The sequence below is a fragment of the Neovison vison genome, chromosome 10, assembly GCF_020171115.1.
Source record: "Neovison vison isolate M4711 chromosome 10, ASM_NN_V1, whole genome shotgun sequence".
NCBI classification, from domain to species: Eukaryota; Metazoa; Chordata; class Mammalia; order Carnivora; family Mustelidae; genus Neogale; species Neogale vison.
In genome coordinates this window covers 61,689,718-61,708,947 of record NC_058100.1, presented here as the reverse complement: position 1 = coordinate 61,708,947, position 19,230 = coordinate 61,689,718, and the positions used below count along the sequence as shown (strand labels likewise).

The window sequence follows — 19,230 nt, the reverse complement described above, 5'->3', positions numbered from 1 at the left end:
GCATCTTTCTGGCTTCCCGTCCCCTCCGCCCCTGCCTGGACACCTGCCCAGCCACCGGTGTCCAGCACAGCCAGGCCAGTGTCGAGAGCAGCACTTCCCAGCCTCGGGCCCAGGGCTGAGCTGGGCCGCGCACCTCCGCGTGGTTCCGCCCGGTGCGTGGGCCGGGGTCGGCGGCATCCCTAGCGTCTGCCCTCTGGACGCCAATCCCAGTCACGACAACCGCTGTGTCTCAGACAGTGTCCAACACCTGAGGACAGATATGCTGTAAAGCATGGCTCAAACGTGCTGCTCCTTTCAGGGCCCCGCAAGGGCTCGCCGAGGGCTTTCCGAGGAGTTCTTGGGAAGGAAATGGTGTTCCGGGTATTATGCTTCCGGTTCGTCATTTCCTTCCTCTGAGGTTTTGGGCTTAACCGCCCGCAGGCTGGCAAGTCCCTCAAAGGCTCTGGGGCTGAGTGCCCCAGCAGGGAGGCCGTGGGGCCACGGGCCAGGATGGGACCTCAGCCCCACCACCCTAGCCCGCCAGTCTCCCAGCACTGCGGTTTGAGGGTCTGAAAATGGGGATGAACACAGTATCTGAGTCACAGGGTTAAACGAATTAATATGTGGAAAGCATGTGAACCGTGCATAAAGCAGCCAACCACTAAACACTGGCCTATGGCCACCATGTCACCATCGTCATGCTCACCATCCTGGCAATGCTTCGGGTCTCTTACCTGCATGTCTCCAAAACACACTCGCAGTTCAGGCCACAGTGAGGCCCCCCCAAGCAGCACCAAGCCTCACACTTGCCCAGGGACAGCGCTGCCTTTGTCCCCTGCCCTCCACGTGTGTTTCTACTCCTGGACCCCACGGTGCTGCCTGCACTCAACCCAGACCTTCCCCATCACTGCGGCAGGAGACAGAATTACCTCCCGTCAAACTGCGTCCCAACCCCCGGGGGATGGAATCCCAGCTCGAGGTCCCAGGCAGAGCCGATGACGATGCCTGGTGCACAGTGAGTCCTTGGTGATTCTGATGGGAATGCTCTTCCCAATACTGCGATAACTCTTCGTAGACGGGTATCCCAAGGCAGAGCTGGACACCTGTGCTAATGTATTCTCCTAAAAGTACAGGGTGAGGACAGGTTTCAAACTCTCGGTTCTTATGTGCAAGGTCAAAAGCATGGCAAGACCATGGCTCTGCAGGTGTAGTGTGTGCAGAGTTCATTCATTTTCTCCCAGAAATCAGGAATCGCTTCATCACAGTTCAGCCTTGGCATTGGCTTTGATGACTTAGCCATGGTCAGGAGAGTGAAACCCCACGGACTATGCTCGGGAGCGTGATGTTCCCAACCTGACGGGTTCCCCACGACACCTGCTCCCCGGTCTCAGCGTGAACAGGTCTGGCTCGGGAACTGTGTTCACTGGGAGCTGTCATTTCTTCACTCAGGCCTTGGGACCCATCACCCCGTGTGTTGGGAAACCCTGGTAGTGCCACCAACCACATTCCCCACACCCTCAGAAAGGGACCCGCCACGCCAGCTGTGGGCAGCTGACTGCCAGTGCCCCACAACCCAGCCTCCAGGGGCTGGACCCACAGGCCCCAGGGGACAGACCTGGCACAGGGACAGATGAGGACACATGGAGCAGACGGATCCTCCACGGGGTGAAGAACAGCTGCATAGTAAAGTCTGCAAGAAAGTACCAGCTTATCTGAGCACCCCCATGAATGTATCCAAGAGAAATTTAAGGGAGGACAGAGTTGCTCGTGAATGCACAAAGTCTATTACCCAAGATGTGAGGGGAAGCACCTGCCCGAGGCGGGCTGAAGAGGATTTGTGGAGAACGAGATGCACAGGAGGTACGGATGGCTCGCAGCTGCGGAGCTCACATGCTGGCCCAGACACCGCTGTAAGTGCTTTTCCACATGTGACCTCGTCTAAGCCAGAGAACCCCAGGGAGGTGGCCACTGTTACAGCCCCCAGCTGTCTGCAGGAAGGCAAGTGACATCACAGGGGAGCCCTCAGGGAGAGGAAATCAGGGTCCCCAACCTGGCTCCGCTGCCAGCCTGCTGGGAGACCCCCAGTCCGCCTGCTCAGCGGTGATTAATCCCCCCTCTGAGGTCCCTGCAGCATGGGTGCGTGTCCAAGGCCCACGCTGGGTAGGCCACGGGTCTGAACGACCAGGACATTTACTATGTTTCTAATATCCATCATGGAAAACAAAAACACGGTTTCTCCTATGCCACGAAGCTATCTGTTTATAACAATAGCAGATAATCACAATTAGAAAGCCCATAATACTTCAATGTGTCGTAACGACGTGCTGAATTACAGAGATAACTAAGACAGGAGCATCATTTTTACCATTTATTGGAATATTTCTCACTCTACTCCCATTTTCACGGGGGGAGAAATAAAGATGACTATTTCCCACATGTGACTTTCCAGAACAGCACAGGCCTTGGGTCCTGCCTGTTGTTCATCTCTGACTCCCACCCTGCCTGGCCCAGCGCCTCGCACATCAGAACGACTCAGAATATTCTTGCTCAGCAAATGATCGCTGCCTCTTCGAGGCTTACTTATTGTTTTACTATTTAGAGCGAAACGGCTGGACAGCAGTCTTTCTAAATTGTGGCGCGTGCCACAGCCAGGGGAGCGAGGGGTTCACCCGCGGGGCAACTCCAAAGGCACCTGCCCATCCCGGTGAGCCCGGCCTCTCCACCCAAAGGTCCCCAGCACATTCTGGTCCCCAGCCCAGGCGTTTAAGTCCAAAACTTCAAAAACAAGGAAACCGTAAGTATGAGAAACAATTTCCCAAGCCCCTGGCCACCCTGTCCTCCCTTGCCTGAGCAAGGGCCCTGAGCAGTTGGCCCTGAGTTTCGGATTTTCTGGACTCTTTTCGGGTAACGAATGCATGAGAGGTTCCTCACGCCAGTCTGCACGCACCCAGTCTGCATGCACCCATGCGCAGGAGTGGGGTCACCCGCGTCTGGAAGCTAGAATGCGGTTGGAGACAGAGGGCTCCCAGGAGGCAGTGAGTAGACGGGCTGAATGTGGGGAGCCCGACCTCAGCTGGCCTGGCCACCGCCCGCCCCATCGGCCTGGAGGAGGCCCCTGAAGAGCTCAGGCACCGCCACCACACCCGGACCCACAGGTCGGTCAGAAACCCTGTGCGTTTCAACTCAGAACGTTGGAAGGAGGAGGGAGAGGAACAAAGGAAACGTTTGACTGGGAGAGGAGAAACTGCCCCGTGAAAGATAAATTCAAAGCGACTTAAAATGTGATCAGAGCTAACCTCCTATTACTGTAGGTATTAACCCATCACTTCTCCGCAGGCCCACTCCAGCAGTAATTCAATGTTTACCTGACCTAAGCCAGACGTGGCCCACTTGGTGGCCTGGGGACCCACTTGCAATTGATTTTTTAGGGGCCAGCAGCTGTAATCAAATACTGGGGAGTGTCTAGCAGTTGGCTGATTAGGTTAGAGCAAACATTACGGCCTGTAATTTGGGAAACTGCACATGTGAGCTTCCGGATCATCCCCGGGCCCCACATCAGTGTCTCCAAGTTCTGTGTAGAGCAAACCTCGGGGAACATTCAGGGAATGACTTAAGAAAACACACGAATTGGAAAACAGCAGATTGTTAACACCCTCCTTCTCTCTCTCTCTCTTTCTCTCTCTCTCACACACACACACATTTGCACACATGCCACTCTTCCTTCAGAGCTCAGCTCCGGGATCACCTCCTCCTGGAAGCCTTCTCTGCTCTCCCCTGAGCTCTGAGGCCTCACAGTACCCCTTCATCAGAATTCACACTGGTCTGCCTCAGGTACCTGCCAAGGGCTGACTTCTGTCCCCCGTTACCCCCAGACTCATATGTTGAAGCCCAAATCCCCCTGAGCGACTGGAGGAGGTGACTGAGCTTAACAGAGGTCATGAGGGTGGAGCCCTGAGCCACTATGGCTGGTGTCCTCATGAGAAGGGACTCCAGGGAGCTCCCTCTCCCCACTCCCTCCACCCACCACACACGGCAGGAATGGCCATTTGGGGCCCCAGCAAGAAGGCGACCATCCGCATGGACCTCGCTGGCCCCTGACCCCTGATGTCCAGCCTCCAGAACTTCGAGAACATGAAGTGCCGTCGTTTAAGCCACGGGTCTGTGGACTGCCCACACCTGATGCCGGGTCCTCACCCCCATGTCTCGTCTGAGCTCCTAAAGCAGGACTTACACACAGTGAGCACTTACTAAGTTCCTTTGGTTAGGAGTAACCACGCAAGGGGAGGCAGGCAGAGGCTGGCAAGACCACCTCAGCTCCTCGCCCACAGCAGCTCAAAGCCCTGCTTGAATCCGGCGGGCTACAGTGAGGAAAATCTCAGGCCCTTCAGGGCTGCACTGGCTGAGGGCAGGACAGGGTTGAAGACCAAACCAGTGTCCTTCTTGCCAGTGACACAGGCATCCAAAGCCAAAGGGAAGGAAGAGTCAGAAGTAGAAAATTCTCGATTCAACAGTATCTCTTAATCCCATGGTCACAGATCTTGGCTGCCAAACCACTAAAGAGCGTACTGACCCGCCGACCAGCCACGAGGCCAGAATAGACTCCGTCCCTCTGTGCTTCCAGAGCTCAGGAGAGCCAGCCCGGAGCCCACCCTGGAAAAGGAACCTAACATTGCCTGCAGAAGCCCGATGCCAGGGCTGCCCTTGATCCCAGTGCACAACACTGCTCAGGAGAAACCGTTACAAAGTTTCTAGATCACACAGAGTGCAGTCAGGTAAAGAGTCAGTGGGATCCTGGCCTTGTAAGTGAAGACGCGAGGCGCAGCAACCACAGACTGGCACTGAACATGGACAAAGCCCTTGGTGACTCCTGGACCAAACACAACCCCCTGCCCCCCGTGTCCCACTGGCCCAGTGCCTCCAGCAGCTGAGGTGGTGCCTGGGATAAAGGGAGACAGAGGGGGCATGTGGAGGAACCCCTCCCCTGCTGCAGACTCTGAGCACTATGGTAAATCACTGCCCCCACATGTGCGCAAATTCCCCGCCCTGAGGCTTGTGCGGGCAAGAAAATGGCCCTGAGCCCAGGGACGACTGCAGGTGCGTCCCTCCTGTGGGCTCGAGGACCTTCTCCATCCGCAGACAGGACTCCTCCCCCGGTCCTCCCATGGCAGGGCCCAAGCAGGAGCACCCCCCACCCCCCCTGAGCTCTCCCAGGGTCAGGTCCCACACGCGGAGGGTGCTTCCATGCCATGCCCTGACACACCCCAGGCCCCGAGGAGGGAGCTCTCCTTCCAGGCCGACAGTCATCCCGCTGTGTCTTGCGTTTATAAAGCTTCTTTCCCCTGACCTGCCTCCTCCATGTGCTCCTTCTGCCCCCAAGAAGTGCAGAGGAACAGCCCACTACCCCAATTGCCCATGAAGAAACCAAAGCCTGGAGAAGTCAAGTGACTTGCTTCAGAGGTGACAGCACTGGTCACGGGGTGTGGGTGACAGAGGGGTCGCTCCTTTGAAGACTTACTGAAAGCCCATGAGGACTGAGTCTTTGAAGGACTGAAAGCCGGGGCTGCCAAAGGGTGGAGCGCACAGCACCCAGCACCTGGGAGCTGAGAGGAGGCCCCCCCCTACCACTGCACTCACACATACGTGCCCCCGCGCCCCTGCACCCAGCACCCAGCGCCCCCCCACCACCACGCTGACGCACACACACACCCCTGCACGGAGCACACAGCCCCCATCCCCGGCCCCACCACCACACTCATGCACATGCCCCCCTGCACTGAGCACATACATAGTGCCCCCGCCCCGACCACCATGCTCACGCACCCCCACACTGAGCAAACAGCACCACCGCCCCCACCACCGCACTCCCGTACACACACACCCCTGCACAGAGCACAAAGCGCCCCCGCCCCGACCACCACGCTCATGTGCATCCCTGCACCATGTCCCCAGGAGGGAGGGCCTGCCGACCTCCAGCTCTGACCCCCCCACCAAGGCTCTGCTGCAGTGGAGACCCCGCACCTGTGCACAGGTGGGCTGCCTGCCCTGCGCATCCTGCCCTCCTTTCCGGCCCATTGGCACACATACCCAGAATCCAAGGTGCTCAAACATCACCCAGAAAATGACATAAGAATCAATCTCCGGGCCCCAAGACGTTAGGAGCCACCAACAGCCGGGACGAGCTCCGTGGTGGTGGTTGTACCATTACTGCCGACACCGGCTATGAGCAAATGCCACCGCCTCCTCCTCTTCCCTCTTCCCCCTCTCCTCCTCCTCCCTGCTCCTCCCCCTCCTCCCAGCTCCACCTCTTCCCCAATCTCCTCCTCCTCCTCCCTGCTCCTCCCCCACCTCCTCCCACACTCCTCCTCCACCTCTTCCTCTTCCTCTGCAGCTGGAGAGTGTGGGAGCTGCCCGGGCTCCACCCTCCAATCCTCTTCTCCGCTCAGCCAGCTGCCCTGGCAGGCCCTCCACGCAGTTCGCAGTTCGGGTCTCTGTCCCCCGCACATGCTGGGCAGATGGCTACTGAAGGGATGTCCTACAGGCAGCGGCAGCCTCCTCCTGATCAACAGGGCCTCACCTGCGTCACTGCACATGACCCGGCCTGACCACCGGCAGCTGACTCCCTCCATCTCCACCCACGGCCAGCCTTCCTTGATACGCACCTATTGGGGCGCATAGGTTAAAGCCTCTGCCTTCAGCTCGGGTCATGGTCCCAGGGTCCTGGGATGGAGCCCCGCATCAAGCTCTCTGCTCAGCGGGGAGCCTGCTTCCCCCTCTCCCTGCCTGCCTCTCTGCCTACTTGTGATCTCTGTCTGTCAAATAAATTTTTTTTAAAAAAAGTCTTGACACGCACCCGTTCCCCTCTGCTCAGAGCCCTCCCAGAATCGTGCCTGGGCCCATGGAAAGCTTCCTGACTGGCCCCACTAGAGTACATCCGGAGGGCAGGGCTCTGTCCTTTCCCCACTGTGTCCGCCCCCCGAGTCACCCCTACCCCGGAACACAATAAAGGCAATGAGTGGAGATCTCTCCACCTCCCCTCCATCCCTCACCTGGCTAAAAAAATCCCTTCCTAAAGCAAAGATCCAACCACATCCCACCCCAAACACAGGCACTGTGGGCTCGCAGAGCCTCTGCAGGAGTGCTGCCTGCAGGTCCCACCTGTCTGCCCCGCGTCCTCCCCGTGTCTCTCCCCATCTACCTGCCTCATGTTTCATTTCAGTACATTTTCAGTACAGACGACTCCTCTTCCAGGGCCCAGGGCTCAACACCTTCCCTCCGCGGAAAACATCCTTACTGCTCAACACTCAGCTGGACGGTTGTCTGTGGGAGCCTTCTCTGCTCCTCCCCTGGCCCCCAGGGTCTCTGCCATGAAGCTTCACCGTGGACCCACCCTACGAAGGTGTCTGTGTCCCTGAACCGGCTGCCTGGGGCCTCGGGCCAGCACCACTGAGTGTTTTCTGTATCTGTTGGGACGCAGGAGGCTCTGTAAGCCCGCGCAGACAGCAGAGCAAGCTTCTGTGACCGGTCTGTGGGCCATGGATTAGATTCCGCCAACACTGACACTTCTGTGAACACAGGGGATCCCCACAGCATCCCTGGGAGGCAGAAGCACCACTGTTCCTGTTTCGTAGGTCGTAATAGGGGGCCCTCCCCTAGCCAGCTGGTGGCCGTGGCAGGAACACGGGCTTCCTGCGCTTTCTCCAGCTCTCAGCCTCAGGACATGAACACATACCCTCGCGACAAGCAAACGAGCCCCCGTCCTCCACAGAGCAGTGGTGTCAATGCAAGGACGACAGGAACAATCCAAGTCCCCCATCACCATCCAAACGGGAAAGCCTGGGCAAGGCTTTGATGTCCACACGGCAATTCAGAAAGTCCACAGCACACCGCGAGCGTGACCTAAACACAGAGCCATCGCGCACGTGCTGTCATAGCAGCACTGAATGTACACATGCGTCTCCGGAACGAAAATGCTAAAATGCATCGTGACCTCAGGTCTGACACTGGGACTCTGCATCAGGTGACAGCTGGGGGCTCATCGAAGGACTGGGAGCCCCTCTGGGGGTTAACCCCTTGTCGATCACATTCCTGCAAGACAAGTTTGTTTCTCACCAGGACAGGATCAGCGTCTTCTAAGTTGGAGGGATCAGGGAAGTCCGAGGGATACTCCACACATGAGGCTCTAAATTGGGAAACCAGCCAGATCTGGCCCAATGTCGGACATGCACAGATGTGAAAGGACCCACCGCGAGAATGGATTTTCCTTCTTTCTGAAGAGAACTTCCCCATTCCTGACTCACCAGTGTCATCACACACATCTCTCAGAAATGCAGTCAGACCAAAGAAAAGAAGATCTGTGTTTTGTTACTCTGAGGAAAAGGAATATGGTACCTGAGTGACCCTCCCCATTCAGCTCTGCTCCCACGCTGGTAATTCCAGGAGATAAAAGTCACCGATTTCAAACAGAAACATCAGACAACCAGGTCAAACCTTCAAACCTTCATTTCCAAAAGATCTTACTCATCCTCCCTCTTGCAAACCTCAATTTATTGGGATAATGATGAATGATCATTGATCAAGTCTACGGGCTCTGCAGCTTCCCTCCCTTCTGAGAACAAAAGTCCGTTCCCAGAGCCCAGGCCTGCGCGCGGCCGGTGCACACGTGGTGTGCCCGCAACCTGCCCGCAGCCCCCCTCCCTGGGGCCCGCGGGGCCCTCCCTCCAGAGTGCAGTCACGGAGGCTCCACAGCTAGTGTGCTCCCAAGTGCACTGTCATTTCCAAATAACGTCAGGAATTATTTTGTTTTATCTCTCTGATGTTCCCAGTTTACCTTGCTGCAGATTAATAAAGCAATTACAATACTCTCAATTAAGAAGCCATTTTAAAACACACTCTTTAATTCCACTTTGTGAGCAACTTGATTATTTGTTTGTTTTCCTTCTTAAGTGGCTAATTCCTTCTGTCTTACAGAAGGAAGCAATCTTTTCCTCAACGCAGAAGAAATGTTGGGACCAAATCCTTCCCTAAAACCATCAAATGAGTCTTCCTGCACAGCAAACAGCAGTCTCCATTTTCATCAGCCACCAAACCCTGTTGTCACCTCAGAGTTAACCCTCCAACGTCTCCTCACCTGTGTGACCCTCGGGCACAGTTACCCTTCTACGCTTCGATTTATACTAACTCCATTATCATCTGCATCACACAACGGCGTACACAGGTGGCCCAGCTGGGCCCACAGGACTCAGAGGAAAGTCTTGACCCACAGGCCTGGCTCCTAACCTGCATCGTCTATTCTGAACACCTTAGGAGATCCACCTTGCTGAAGATGTTTCTTCAAATTGAAGAAAAAAAAAAGAAGAGGGGGGTAAAAAAAAAAAATTTAAATCTCATTTTAACCCGGTTGTCAAGAAAATCAGAGGCGGGATAAGGTTCATGTGAAAACACGCGCACACAACACAGTAATCGCCCATTAACAGAAGCTTTTATTGGTGCTTGGCCATATCACAGGGAGAAGGGCCTCACGGAGGAGGACCAGGAGAGACAATAAGCAGAAGGTGGGATGAGGAACAGCCACCTGCAGAGTCCCAGACTCCGTGGGCCCACCCTGTGCCCCCCAGCAAGGCTGAGCCAGACCAGTGCTGTGCCCCTTGCCCGCCTCCTTGCTCTTTGGATGCAGAGCTGCCCGGGGAGTTAAGTGTTCAGGGGCTTCTGGCTGCTTCCCTTCCTCCCTTCAGAGCTCCAGGCTCAGGCACTCCAGCCTTCACTTTGTCTTGATTGTGGGGTCCCGTGTGGTGGATTTGCTTGGATGTTTTGCCCTCTCCAGTTACAAGAATTCCTTTAATATCAGGGCAGGAAGGACCAAAGTCCCTAAATGTTCGGTAACTGTGGCTTACAAAGGGATGCTCACCTTGAAATACAATTTTTTAAAAAAATGCGCCTAGCGATAGGGATTTCCACGCCTACAGGAAAAGCCTGCAGTAAAACCAATAATTTGGGTCGCTGTGCCTCACTCACCAGCTGGGCAACACCGAGTGACTGTTGATCTTCCGTGCCTCAGTTTCCTTGTCTGTAAAGTAAGGGTCAGCGGCTGCCGGCCTCAGTCAGGGGCCACGGGGATCCAGTGGGCTACGACACGTGATCACTGAACACAGCCCGTGTTCAGGAGGTCCAAGGAGGAGTCTGAGGACGAAACGACCCTCAGGGTCCCAGCACGTCACACACTGACTGATGATTCGCACACCTACCCAACCCTCAGGTAGTGGCCAGCCCCAAACTCTGCCCCGTCTGTTTCCAGTCGTCCCTGCGTGGCAACAGGGGAATAGCTCATCCTTGTGAGAATGCAACAGGAAATTGATGAAACGGCATATCTGAGACAGGAATTTATGTATTTGGTGTATCTGTCCTAAATGCTGTGGTCGGTTTTGGTGAAATGCGAATGGAAACAAATTAGAAAGGCGCTTTTTCTTCCTCTTCTTTCCCTGAAGGCAGAGACAAGGATCCCAATGGTCCATTTAGATGTACCGTTGCTATGTGCAGTTATTCCAGGTGTCAAACACCAAATGGACTTGCAAGATAAGACAAGGACAGAGAAAAGTAGCCTGGGAAAAATCACCTTTCTCATCACTAACAATAAATAAAACTAAGTTTTATAGTGAATTTAAAATATATGTGGGGAAAAAATCATTTGACACAAGCATTTTGCATCTGCGCTTCCGAGAAGAAACCAGCCCTCACTTGTCAGGTTCCCCGGGGAGCCGGACCGCGGCCCCTCGCTGTGCATCCCCAGGGCATACAGCAGGCACTCATGAAAGACCAGGGCATAGAGGTGAGACAGAGAACCAGCTTTACGGCGAGGTCAAAACCCATCACACTCTTGCAATCACAGACTCAAACAGAGTCAGCAACGTGGGAAGGACTGAGCCAGGGAGAAGGTGCGCACCTGCCCAAAGCCACGTGGCTATAGCGGCAGAGGCTGGACTTGACGGAGACTCTGTGAAGAGCACGGCCCCTCGTGCTGCAGCAGATCTTCCCGGCCAAAGGGCAAGTCTCCCGGCCTTTTGGAAGCTTTTGAAATTTGCCTCCAACGCCAGGGGCAGAGACCGTGGGTGCTTTTCTTTGCATATCCAAGCAATATTTACAGGAGAGAAATCTTCACCCGTGCTCTTCACTACCCCGCAGGAATTAGAGAATCGCGGACTCCCCCTCCACCTCACCACTCAGGCCTCTGAGCGGAGAGATTTGCCGCCTGCTGCAGGAAATCCTTCTCATGTCTCCAAAAGCTCTCAGATTCCACCTTGTGGATAAATCGAAAGAGTTTCCATGCTGTTCCCATGTATTAAGGTGGCCTTTGGCTGAAGACACATACTTTGTAGCTTGAGAAGTTGGGACTCGGGCTTACAGATCCAGCACACTTTGAAACCATGACTTTTAGACACCACGTTGCATGAAAAGCTCCCACTCTGCCAGGTGAGAAAACCTTCTCAATGAGACTCCAATGAGAGAGTGGCATCTCGGAATCAGTGAGCCGACAAAGCATGCGTCCCCCACTGCAAGCACGCAGCCCAATGCCACAGCCACAGCAAGAACTCCAAAAGCCCCATTCCCTGCACTGGGGCCATAACTCTGACACATGGAGAGGGCAGCTGGGGGTGGGGGGAGGGCCCCAGGTCAGGGATTTGCAAGCAGAAACAGGAAACTAAGCACAGCTCAACAGTATCACACACCTGCCCTAAACCCCTCAGCAAGTGCTCACAGCCTGCAGCGAGATGTTCAGAATCCTCACCAGTTTCCGAAGATCCTTACAACAGGGTTCCAACCCACTTGCCCTCCTTACCATCCTGGCTTCCCACAGGTGTGCTATTCTAGATCAGCCCTGTCTCCTGGCTCCCCACAGGTGTGCTATTCTAGATCAGCCCTGTCTCCTGGCTCCCCACAGGTGTGCCTTTCTAGATCACCCCTGTTCTCCTGGCTCCCCACAGATCTGCTGTTCTAGGTCAGCCCAAACTTCCTGACTCCCCGCAGGTCTGCTGTTCTAGATCAGGCTGACCCTCCTCGTTCCCCACAGGTATACTGTTCTAGATCAGCCCTGCTCTCCTGGCTCCCTGCAGGTCGGCCATTCTTAATCAGTCTCACCCTCCTGAATCCCCATGGGTGTGTTGTTCTAGATCAACCCTGCTCTCCTGGCTCCCTGCAGGTCTGCTGTTCTAGATCAGCCCTGCTCTCCTGGCTTCCCGTGGATCTGCTGTTCTAGGTCAACCTTACTCTCCCTGAACAGGCAAGCAAGTGACTGCCCCCACACTTTTGCACAAGGTGTTTCTCCCTTTGCAGCACTCCAACCATCTCTCCCTCAGACCTCAGCCTAAGGCCCACCTCTGCTCTAGAACCTTTCTTGATTTCACCTCCAACCTCCTAGACCACCTCCAAGTAGAAGTGGCCTTGATAGTCATGAATCTGGCACTTCAGTGATCACCGGAAGTCATTATTATCTAAACAATGTGGCAATAATGTGGGGCTCCTTTCTGCTGTCAGCCAGCATCAGCTGAGCCTGTCCTGGGTGTCACGTGCTGTGCTGAGCGCCTGAGACACAGACATGACTAAAGTCCAGATTCCTGCCTTCAGTGGGCATCCGGTCCAGCGGATGAGACTGCTTGGTGAGAGAGGGTTACACTTGGCACAGTGAGAGCCCAGGTGAGGGGCAGCCCAGTGACCATGGAAATATGAACAAGACTATGGCACTTAAAGTTTTAAAGTGAAACTTGCTCATTGGGCAAAAGAATAGAGAGTAGGAGAGGGCTGCTCTAGGTAAAAGAACATTGTACACATCAGTGCTTGGCACAGGGTATGGATAGGAACTTGGGATTTTTTGAATGAATAAAACAAGGGCCTGGAAGATTCTGGCATATCCACTTTCACTTACTACGTGCCACACAGTTTCCAACCACACACCAAACCCAGAAGCAAGGCAGCACCATGCCTGGTTTACAGATGAGGATGCTGGGCTTCCAAGGTCTTGGTCCCAAAGCTATGGAGTCGCAGGGCTCCGCCCACATTCCTGACAACACAGGGATGGACTAATGAATCTGCCTTCAGGAGTGGACTTACAGAGCCAACTCTGAGGCCTCTTTCCTGCAGGTAAACACCCAGCAGGTCTCTGCAGGGACAGAAGCAGCTAAAACCACACTCCACGCAGACTCTGGGGACAGCAGGTCCTGTGTCTCCCTGCAAACTAGCTGTTAGTCCTCTAAGCGTATTTGGTCTTAGTGGCCCCAACTGCAGGTCCTTTTCCCTAACTTACAAAAGACAACCTGGAAAGAGCCACCCAAAAGTCACCTCTAGCCAGCACACGCTCATGGATTCTCTCCTAGGACTCAGAGAACTGAAATGAGTCTCCCTTTCCAGAACAAAGCGGCTTCTTTGTGACAGAGTTCTGTCCCCCCTTCCTCTGATGATCTCCTCAATTTCTCTCTATCTAGTTTGGGTTTTTTCTGTATTATGTACACTGGACACATATTTCTTCCTCCCAGCTCAGACTCTCATACCTTACTATTGTGCTGGGTTTTTTTTTCCAGTGAAAGTCATCAAAAATGAAAGTCCACATTTTAGAACACTATCTATTAAACATGCACCTTTTTTATTAACCAACAAACAAACAAAGGAAAGCACTCTGGGAGGGCTGGTTTCCTGCTCTGGACACCACGGGAAGATTAGGAGTCCTCTGCTCCCCGCTAGGCCCTTGCATTTGGTAACTGGGAGTGATTCCGGGGTCAGAAACAACACGTTCAAGGGCGCCTCAGTCTAAAGCACCACTCCTCGGCGGGACCTTTGAACTATTAGCCACACATCACCTGAGAGCTTGCCGGAAATGTGGAATCTCCCCCACCCCAGAACAAATGAACGAGGACCTGCCTTTCAGTAGGATTCCAGGTGACGGAACACACATCAAAGCCTTGGAGGCACAGGTCTAGAATTAAGGGATTTGTTTTCATTACCATCCTGGAGCCTCCACCTGAGTTTCTGCCCTGGAAAAGAAGTCTCTGAATGCTGTACTCCACAGAACGCCCCCCACCCTCTCCACCTGAGCTGTTTATCCATAGAAGAATTGTGAAACGATAAATACTCCCCCAGAAATCATTCTCGCAGCCTGAAGGAGTGCAACGTGGAACATAGGTGGTGGCTATCCTTTCTGCAGCGTGTGAGTGCTGAGAAGGAACAGCTAACCCTTCCTCCCTGCTTCTCCTTCAAGGCCTGAAGAATAGTGCTTGACGTCTTCTCCCTCCGAAGAGGGGATAAAGGACTAATGTGAGCCCAGGGGGCTGGGCCATGCCCTGAGCTCTGAGATCCTTCAGGAGAATCTCTGTGGACACGAACAGCAGAACCAGGAGCACAGCCCAGTCTGAGAAGCTCACACGTCCAGTAACAGCGGGCAAGAGAACCCCAACGATCCGTCACCTATGCGGAAGAAATGGATGGAGGAGATGGAAGGATGGCATGGACCTGGTTGGAGGGGTCGAAGCTAGAACCGGGAGGAAGCGATGAAGGAAAGGGGAGGCCCAGCCCCATTTGTGCCCTCCTGCCCATGCTCCCACACACCCCAGAAGCAGAGCTAACTCTGGAGCAGCACAGAGGGGCCAACCAGAGCCCCTCAGACAGCACAGTGGCTGGCCTGACCTCCCATTTGACCATGTCCTCTGTGAAAAGGACACCTGCCTCAGACACCTTTCTATAGAACTAAGAGCACCCAAAAGTCACCCCCTGTTAGAAAACCAAAGAAGGCCAAAATGGGTCCCTAGGATGAAGCAAGTATCCTCTCACTAATCCTGAGATGTGCACGCCCCAAAAGCTCCCCTATGCTCCAAACGTCCAGATCTTTCCGCACAATGCCTGAGACCTGGATTCCTCTGCTGTCCCTCCTCACCCCCCTTTACTAGTTTTCCATTCATGTCTCTCCTTGTTCACCTTCACTCTCTGAAACAGCAATATTTTAAATGGGAAATGGTTTATTCATAGCAATCAATACCTGCTTTTCCGCCAATTATCACTTATTTATATATGAACAGTAGTTCAGCTGGGAAACATATGAGTCTGCCCTTTCACAGGGGCACATGAGCAAGCTCTCTCAGAAATCCGGAAGGGACAGCAATCAGCTCCCAAATGCAGCCAGGACTCCCTCCCTCCCTCTCCTCCACCAAGGCAAACAGAGCTCCCTCCCCCAGATCCCAAAACACAGAGGGTCAGCCACGGATGGGGACCAAGGCTCTCCATTTTCTTTCAGCCAGCTCCCACTTCCCACGGATGCACTCGACTGCATTCCCCTGTAAATCAGACATGGAGATGCAAAGCCATCTCCCAGAAGCACCCCTGACGGGACCCTCTGTGCCCCCCCCCGCGCCCCCATACACCCACACAGCAGTGCAGGAACTCAGCACCTCCAGAGGTAAGAGAAAGTTAACTTCCCAACAGACCCGTCCCTCTGCCAGTCTAGCCTGTTCCTCAGACCTTTCACACTCACAAGGAGGACGCGGGGGAGGGGGGGGTGCAACTTGCCTCAGCTTCTATCTGACAGCTGACACCTGGTCCCTGTCCGCTGAGGGTTCCGACACCAGGCACAGGCCCACAAACGTGCGCTCAGCGCAGAAGTGCCCTCTCCCCCTCTCTGGCTCGCCCGCGGCCCAAGTGAGGGTAATGGGCCCGCTCATTTTGCCCCGTTCGGAGGAGCCTGGCTGCGGGCCGCTGGGCAGCTCCAGGCACCATGCGGCTGTGCATGCGCCCTGGGCGCGCCGCGCGCAGGCATCGGAGAAACTCCGGGGGTCCCGGCGGAGGGTGGTCTCCTGCTAGCGCCCACCCCCGCGCCACGGACCCTGCGGTCACTCACCGCCCGTGAGCTGTGCGGGGCCGAAGCACAGAGCCAGCTGGATCCACAGGACCGCGGCCAGCAGCCTGCGAGGGGGCGGCGGCTGCTGCTGCTGCTGCTCCAGAAATCCGTCTCCCGGGCTCGGGTTCATTCCATGATGCATCTTTCGTCCACGCACCGCATCCGGCTCGCAGGCGCCTGCAATCAGGAGCGGACGCGGCGGTGCCTGGGCCGCGGGGCCGCGGGGCCGCGGGGCCTCCCCTCCTCCGTCCCCCTCCCTGCGGGAACCCCCCTCCCGGCCCCCACTGGCATCACCTCCCACCCCCCTACCCGGCGCGCGCAACCCGAGGCAGCGCCGCCGGGCGCCGCGCGGGTGGACGGCGGGGGAGGGGCGGCCGGGCCGGGGTTGCGCGGGGACCGCGGCCGCTAAGTCCGCAGCATCCCCGCGTCTCCTGCTGGACCCGCACTTTTGCTCGGGCCTATGCGTTGTCACTCTCGGGCACCTCGCGGCGCGGCAGCGGGTCCCCGCGCGACCTACCCCCGCCCCCGGCTCTCGGTCCTGCCCCGAGGTCGCGGGGGGTCCCAGCGCGGCGGCCCCTCCCTGGCCCGCGGGCTCCCGCGCTTACCTGCGGGGCTCCTCTGGCAGCTTCCTTCCCGCCTCCACCGCCTCCCGGCGCCGCTCCGACCCGCATCTGTGCGCGACCTCTGCCGCCGCCGCCGCCGCCGCGCGAGCCAGACGGAAGCCTCGGCGGCGCCCGCGCCCGCCCCCCGCCCGCGCCCCCCCTCCGGCTCCCGGGGCGCTCGGGCGCGGGGGGTGGGGACGCCGGCCCGGCCGCGCGCCCGCCACCTGAGCTCGAGAACGCGGCGGCGCGGACGGCGGCGGGGGCGCGCGGCTGGCGGGGGCGCGGACGGGCACGCGGCCTGCCGCCGAAGCCTGCGCGCGAGGGGCGGGGCCGCCGCGGCACCGCGACCAATCAGAATCCCGCGCGCCTGCACCTGCCTGCCCGGCGGCCGGGCGGCCTCCCACCCACGCGGCGGGCCCGCGACCCGTCAGCCCTCGGTCCCCGCGAAGGTTCCGCGTGTCCCTTTGGGGCCCGAGTGGCGACCGAAGCGGCTGAGACTCTCTCCCCATCCCAGGGGCCCCGCGTTTGCCCTTCAGGATCCGCGGGGACGCCAGTCCGAGGCCTGTGCCTTGAAACTGCCCTGGCCTCTCCCAGCGTCTGCGCCGCCTGCGCGGGAGCTGCTGTCCCGCTGGGGACCTGTGCGGGGTGGAAGTACGATCCTTGCAGCTGGAGAAGGCTGGGTACCCGAGGAAGGGAGGCCTATGGAGGGGTGGGCCTCAACCCGAGGGGGTCGGGTGTTGGCTCCCAGTCCTCAGGGGGTAGCCTGAGCCTCCGCGTGGTTCTTGGAACACAACCCGGCACCCGCATAGGGGTGGCCCACTCCCCCGACCCCTTTCTCCTCCGCCCACCGCCCCGCCCGAGGCTGGTCTCCCTCTAGTTGAGGGGTGAACTAAGGAGGTGGTGCAGGCAGGCGGCAATTCACTTCCGGGGCTACCCGTTATCCTGCTGCAGTTTGCGCCCTGAAAACCATTTTCCTGATGCCACCAGCAAATCACCCCGATTCTATCGGGTTTCTCTTTATTTATTTGTTTAGGCTTTATCAAATTGAGATAGCCGCTTTGCACACCGTAGGTTTGAGACTTTGGCACAAGTTAATTCCTGCTAACACGGTCTCACTTTGGGGGTTCTGGAATCTGAGTTGGGCACCATTCCTCCACCATTCGGAGGTCCTATAACTGACCTCTGCCGTTTGAATATTTACTCCATTTTTCTTCCCTCAGTAAACCATCAAATCAGCAAGGCTGAGAAATATTTGACCATGCACGTTTTTACCGTAGTAAGAGGTCTACATGTATGTATATACTACTGAACTCTGTTCTTCAACCAATGCACAACCCATTTGTACAGAGACCATCAGGATCAAAAGGAACACACACGTTTTTCTTGTCCAAACACGGGATCTATGCTGGAGTCCACTGACATTTCTAATAAGCGGTCATTCCGCCTCATGGAATACTTCCTGAGGGAGCCTGGTACATTTGCCAACACCTCTCTTAGAAAAGCCTCCCCAGCAAATATAGTTTCTGACCTGCACATGATGCAACTGAGAAGTTATTCTGAATAATTTGCTTCTGTTCATGCAACATAAGAAAAACAAACATTAGGGTGGCCACCACAACACCCCAGCTGGTGAGTTTTCTACAGGACCTTTTGTGTTGGTCTGCTAAAACAGCCCTAACCACGTAGCCCTTGTGGGGTCATGCCCAAGACAGGTCTATCTTCTCAGTTTTGGAGGCCAGCCACTCAAGATCAAGGTGTCAGCACGTTTGGTTTCTCCTGAGGCCTGTCTCCCCAGCATGAGGGGAGTGGCTTTGTGCCCATGTCACTGACTGACCACAGTGCAGTGGCCTGACTTCAACTCTGTGGTCCCTGTGCTATTTTCCCTCACTTTTCCCTTCCATCCCCCAGCCTCTCCCTGCCCACTATGAGACATTTTTCAAAACGTAGTGAATCTCTTTTGGGGGGAAAAATTATGATTTCACTTTCAGTGGCCAACAGTATTTCCTTCAGGATATGTTACTTGAGCACCAGCTGTGAACAGGATGAGAAAGTGATCACGGAACACAAAACTTCTGTGCCCTTTGAGAACTTACGTTCCGGTGAAGGAAGACACACTAAGCCAACAAAGGAAAGCACTGGGTCTGTCAAGAGCTGTTAAGTGCTGGGCAGAATAATAAATATGTAATATGATAGATATATAATAAATATATTATATATAATATATATAAATCATAAATTGGGGAATGGGTGGAGGAGGGATGGAGGTGAAGTCCAGGCTAAGTCAGTGTAATGAAGCGACCCAGTACCCAGTCCCTTGGACTGGTTACTCTTCTCTCTCGGCATCTCTGCTCCACAGTCACTCAGGGGCCCGGATACCTTCTGCATCGTTGCTCTGCCCTCCCCCTAAGATAACGTCTTCCTGCATATAGCTGTAGCCGGATCCCTGGCATGTCCAGGTTCCAGCCTGAGGAAAGTGGTCAAGAAGGGAAGCCTACGGCCAACATTTCTTTCCAGGGAAGTGAGTTACACCAGTCACTCACGGGAACCTGGTCACGAGGATGTACCTGCTTGCAAGGGAAGTTGGGAAGGTCATCTTCATCAGGCAACCAGGTGACCAGAAAGAAGAGAGGGGCCTGGTGTGGTCAGGGGGAGCTTCCAGTCCATCCCATGTTCTGTGTGAGGAAAGAGGTGGGATTTTTTTTAAATAAACAGGGGAGCTGGGGGTACTTTCAAGGGAAGACCTGGAAGAAGTAAAGGAGGGAGCCATACAGTTTTCTGACG

At 55.8% G+C, this 19,230-nt stretch overlaps 1 protein-coding gene across 2 annotated transcripts in view; it reads right to left on the bottom strand.

Moving 5' to 3' along the window:
• The window catches only part of SUSD4 (sushi domain containing 4), an 84,112-nt gene extending 67,589 nt beyond the window's left edge, over positions 1-16,523 (bottom strand). For both annotated transcript variants that reach the window (XM_044267440.1, XM_044267441.1), the window contains exons 1-2: positions 16,453-16,523; positions 15,848-16,024 (exon numbers count right to left, since the gene is read on the bottom strand). In XM_044267440.1, the coding sequence (XP_044123375.1) occupies positions 15,848-15,989 (142 nt within the window). In that variant the 5' untranslated portion in view covers positions 15,990-16,024; positions 16,453-16,523. The remainder of the gene's footprint in view (positions 1-15,847; positions 16,025-16,452) is intronic.
• Between the last annotated feature and the right edge of the window lie 2,707 nt (positions 16,524-19,230).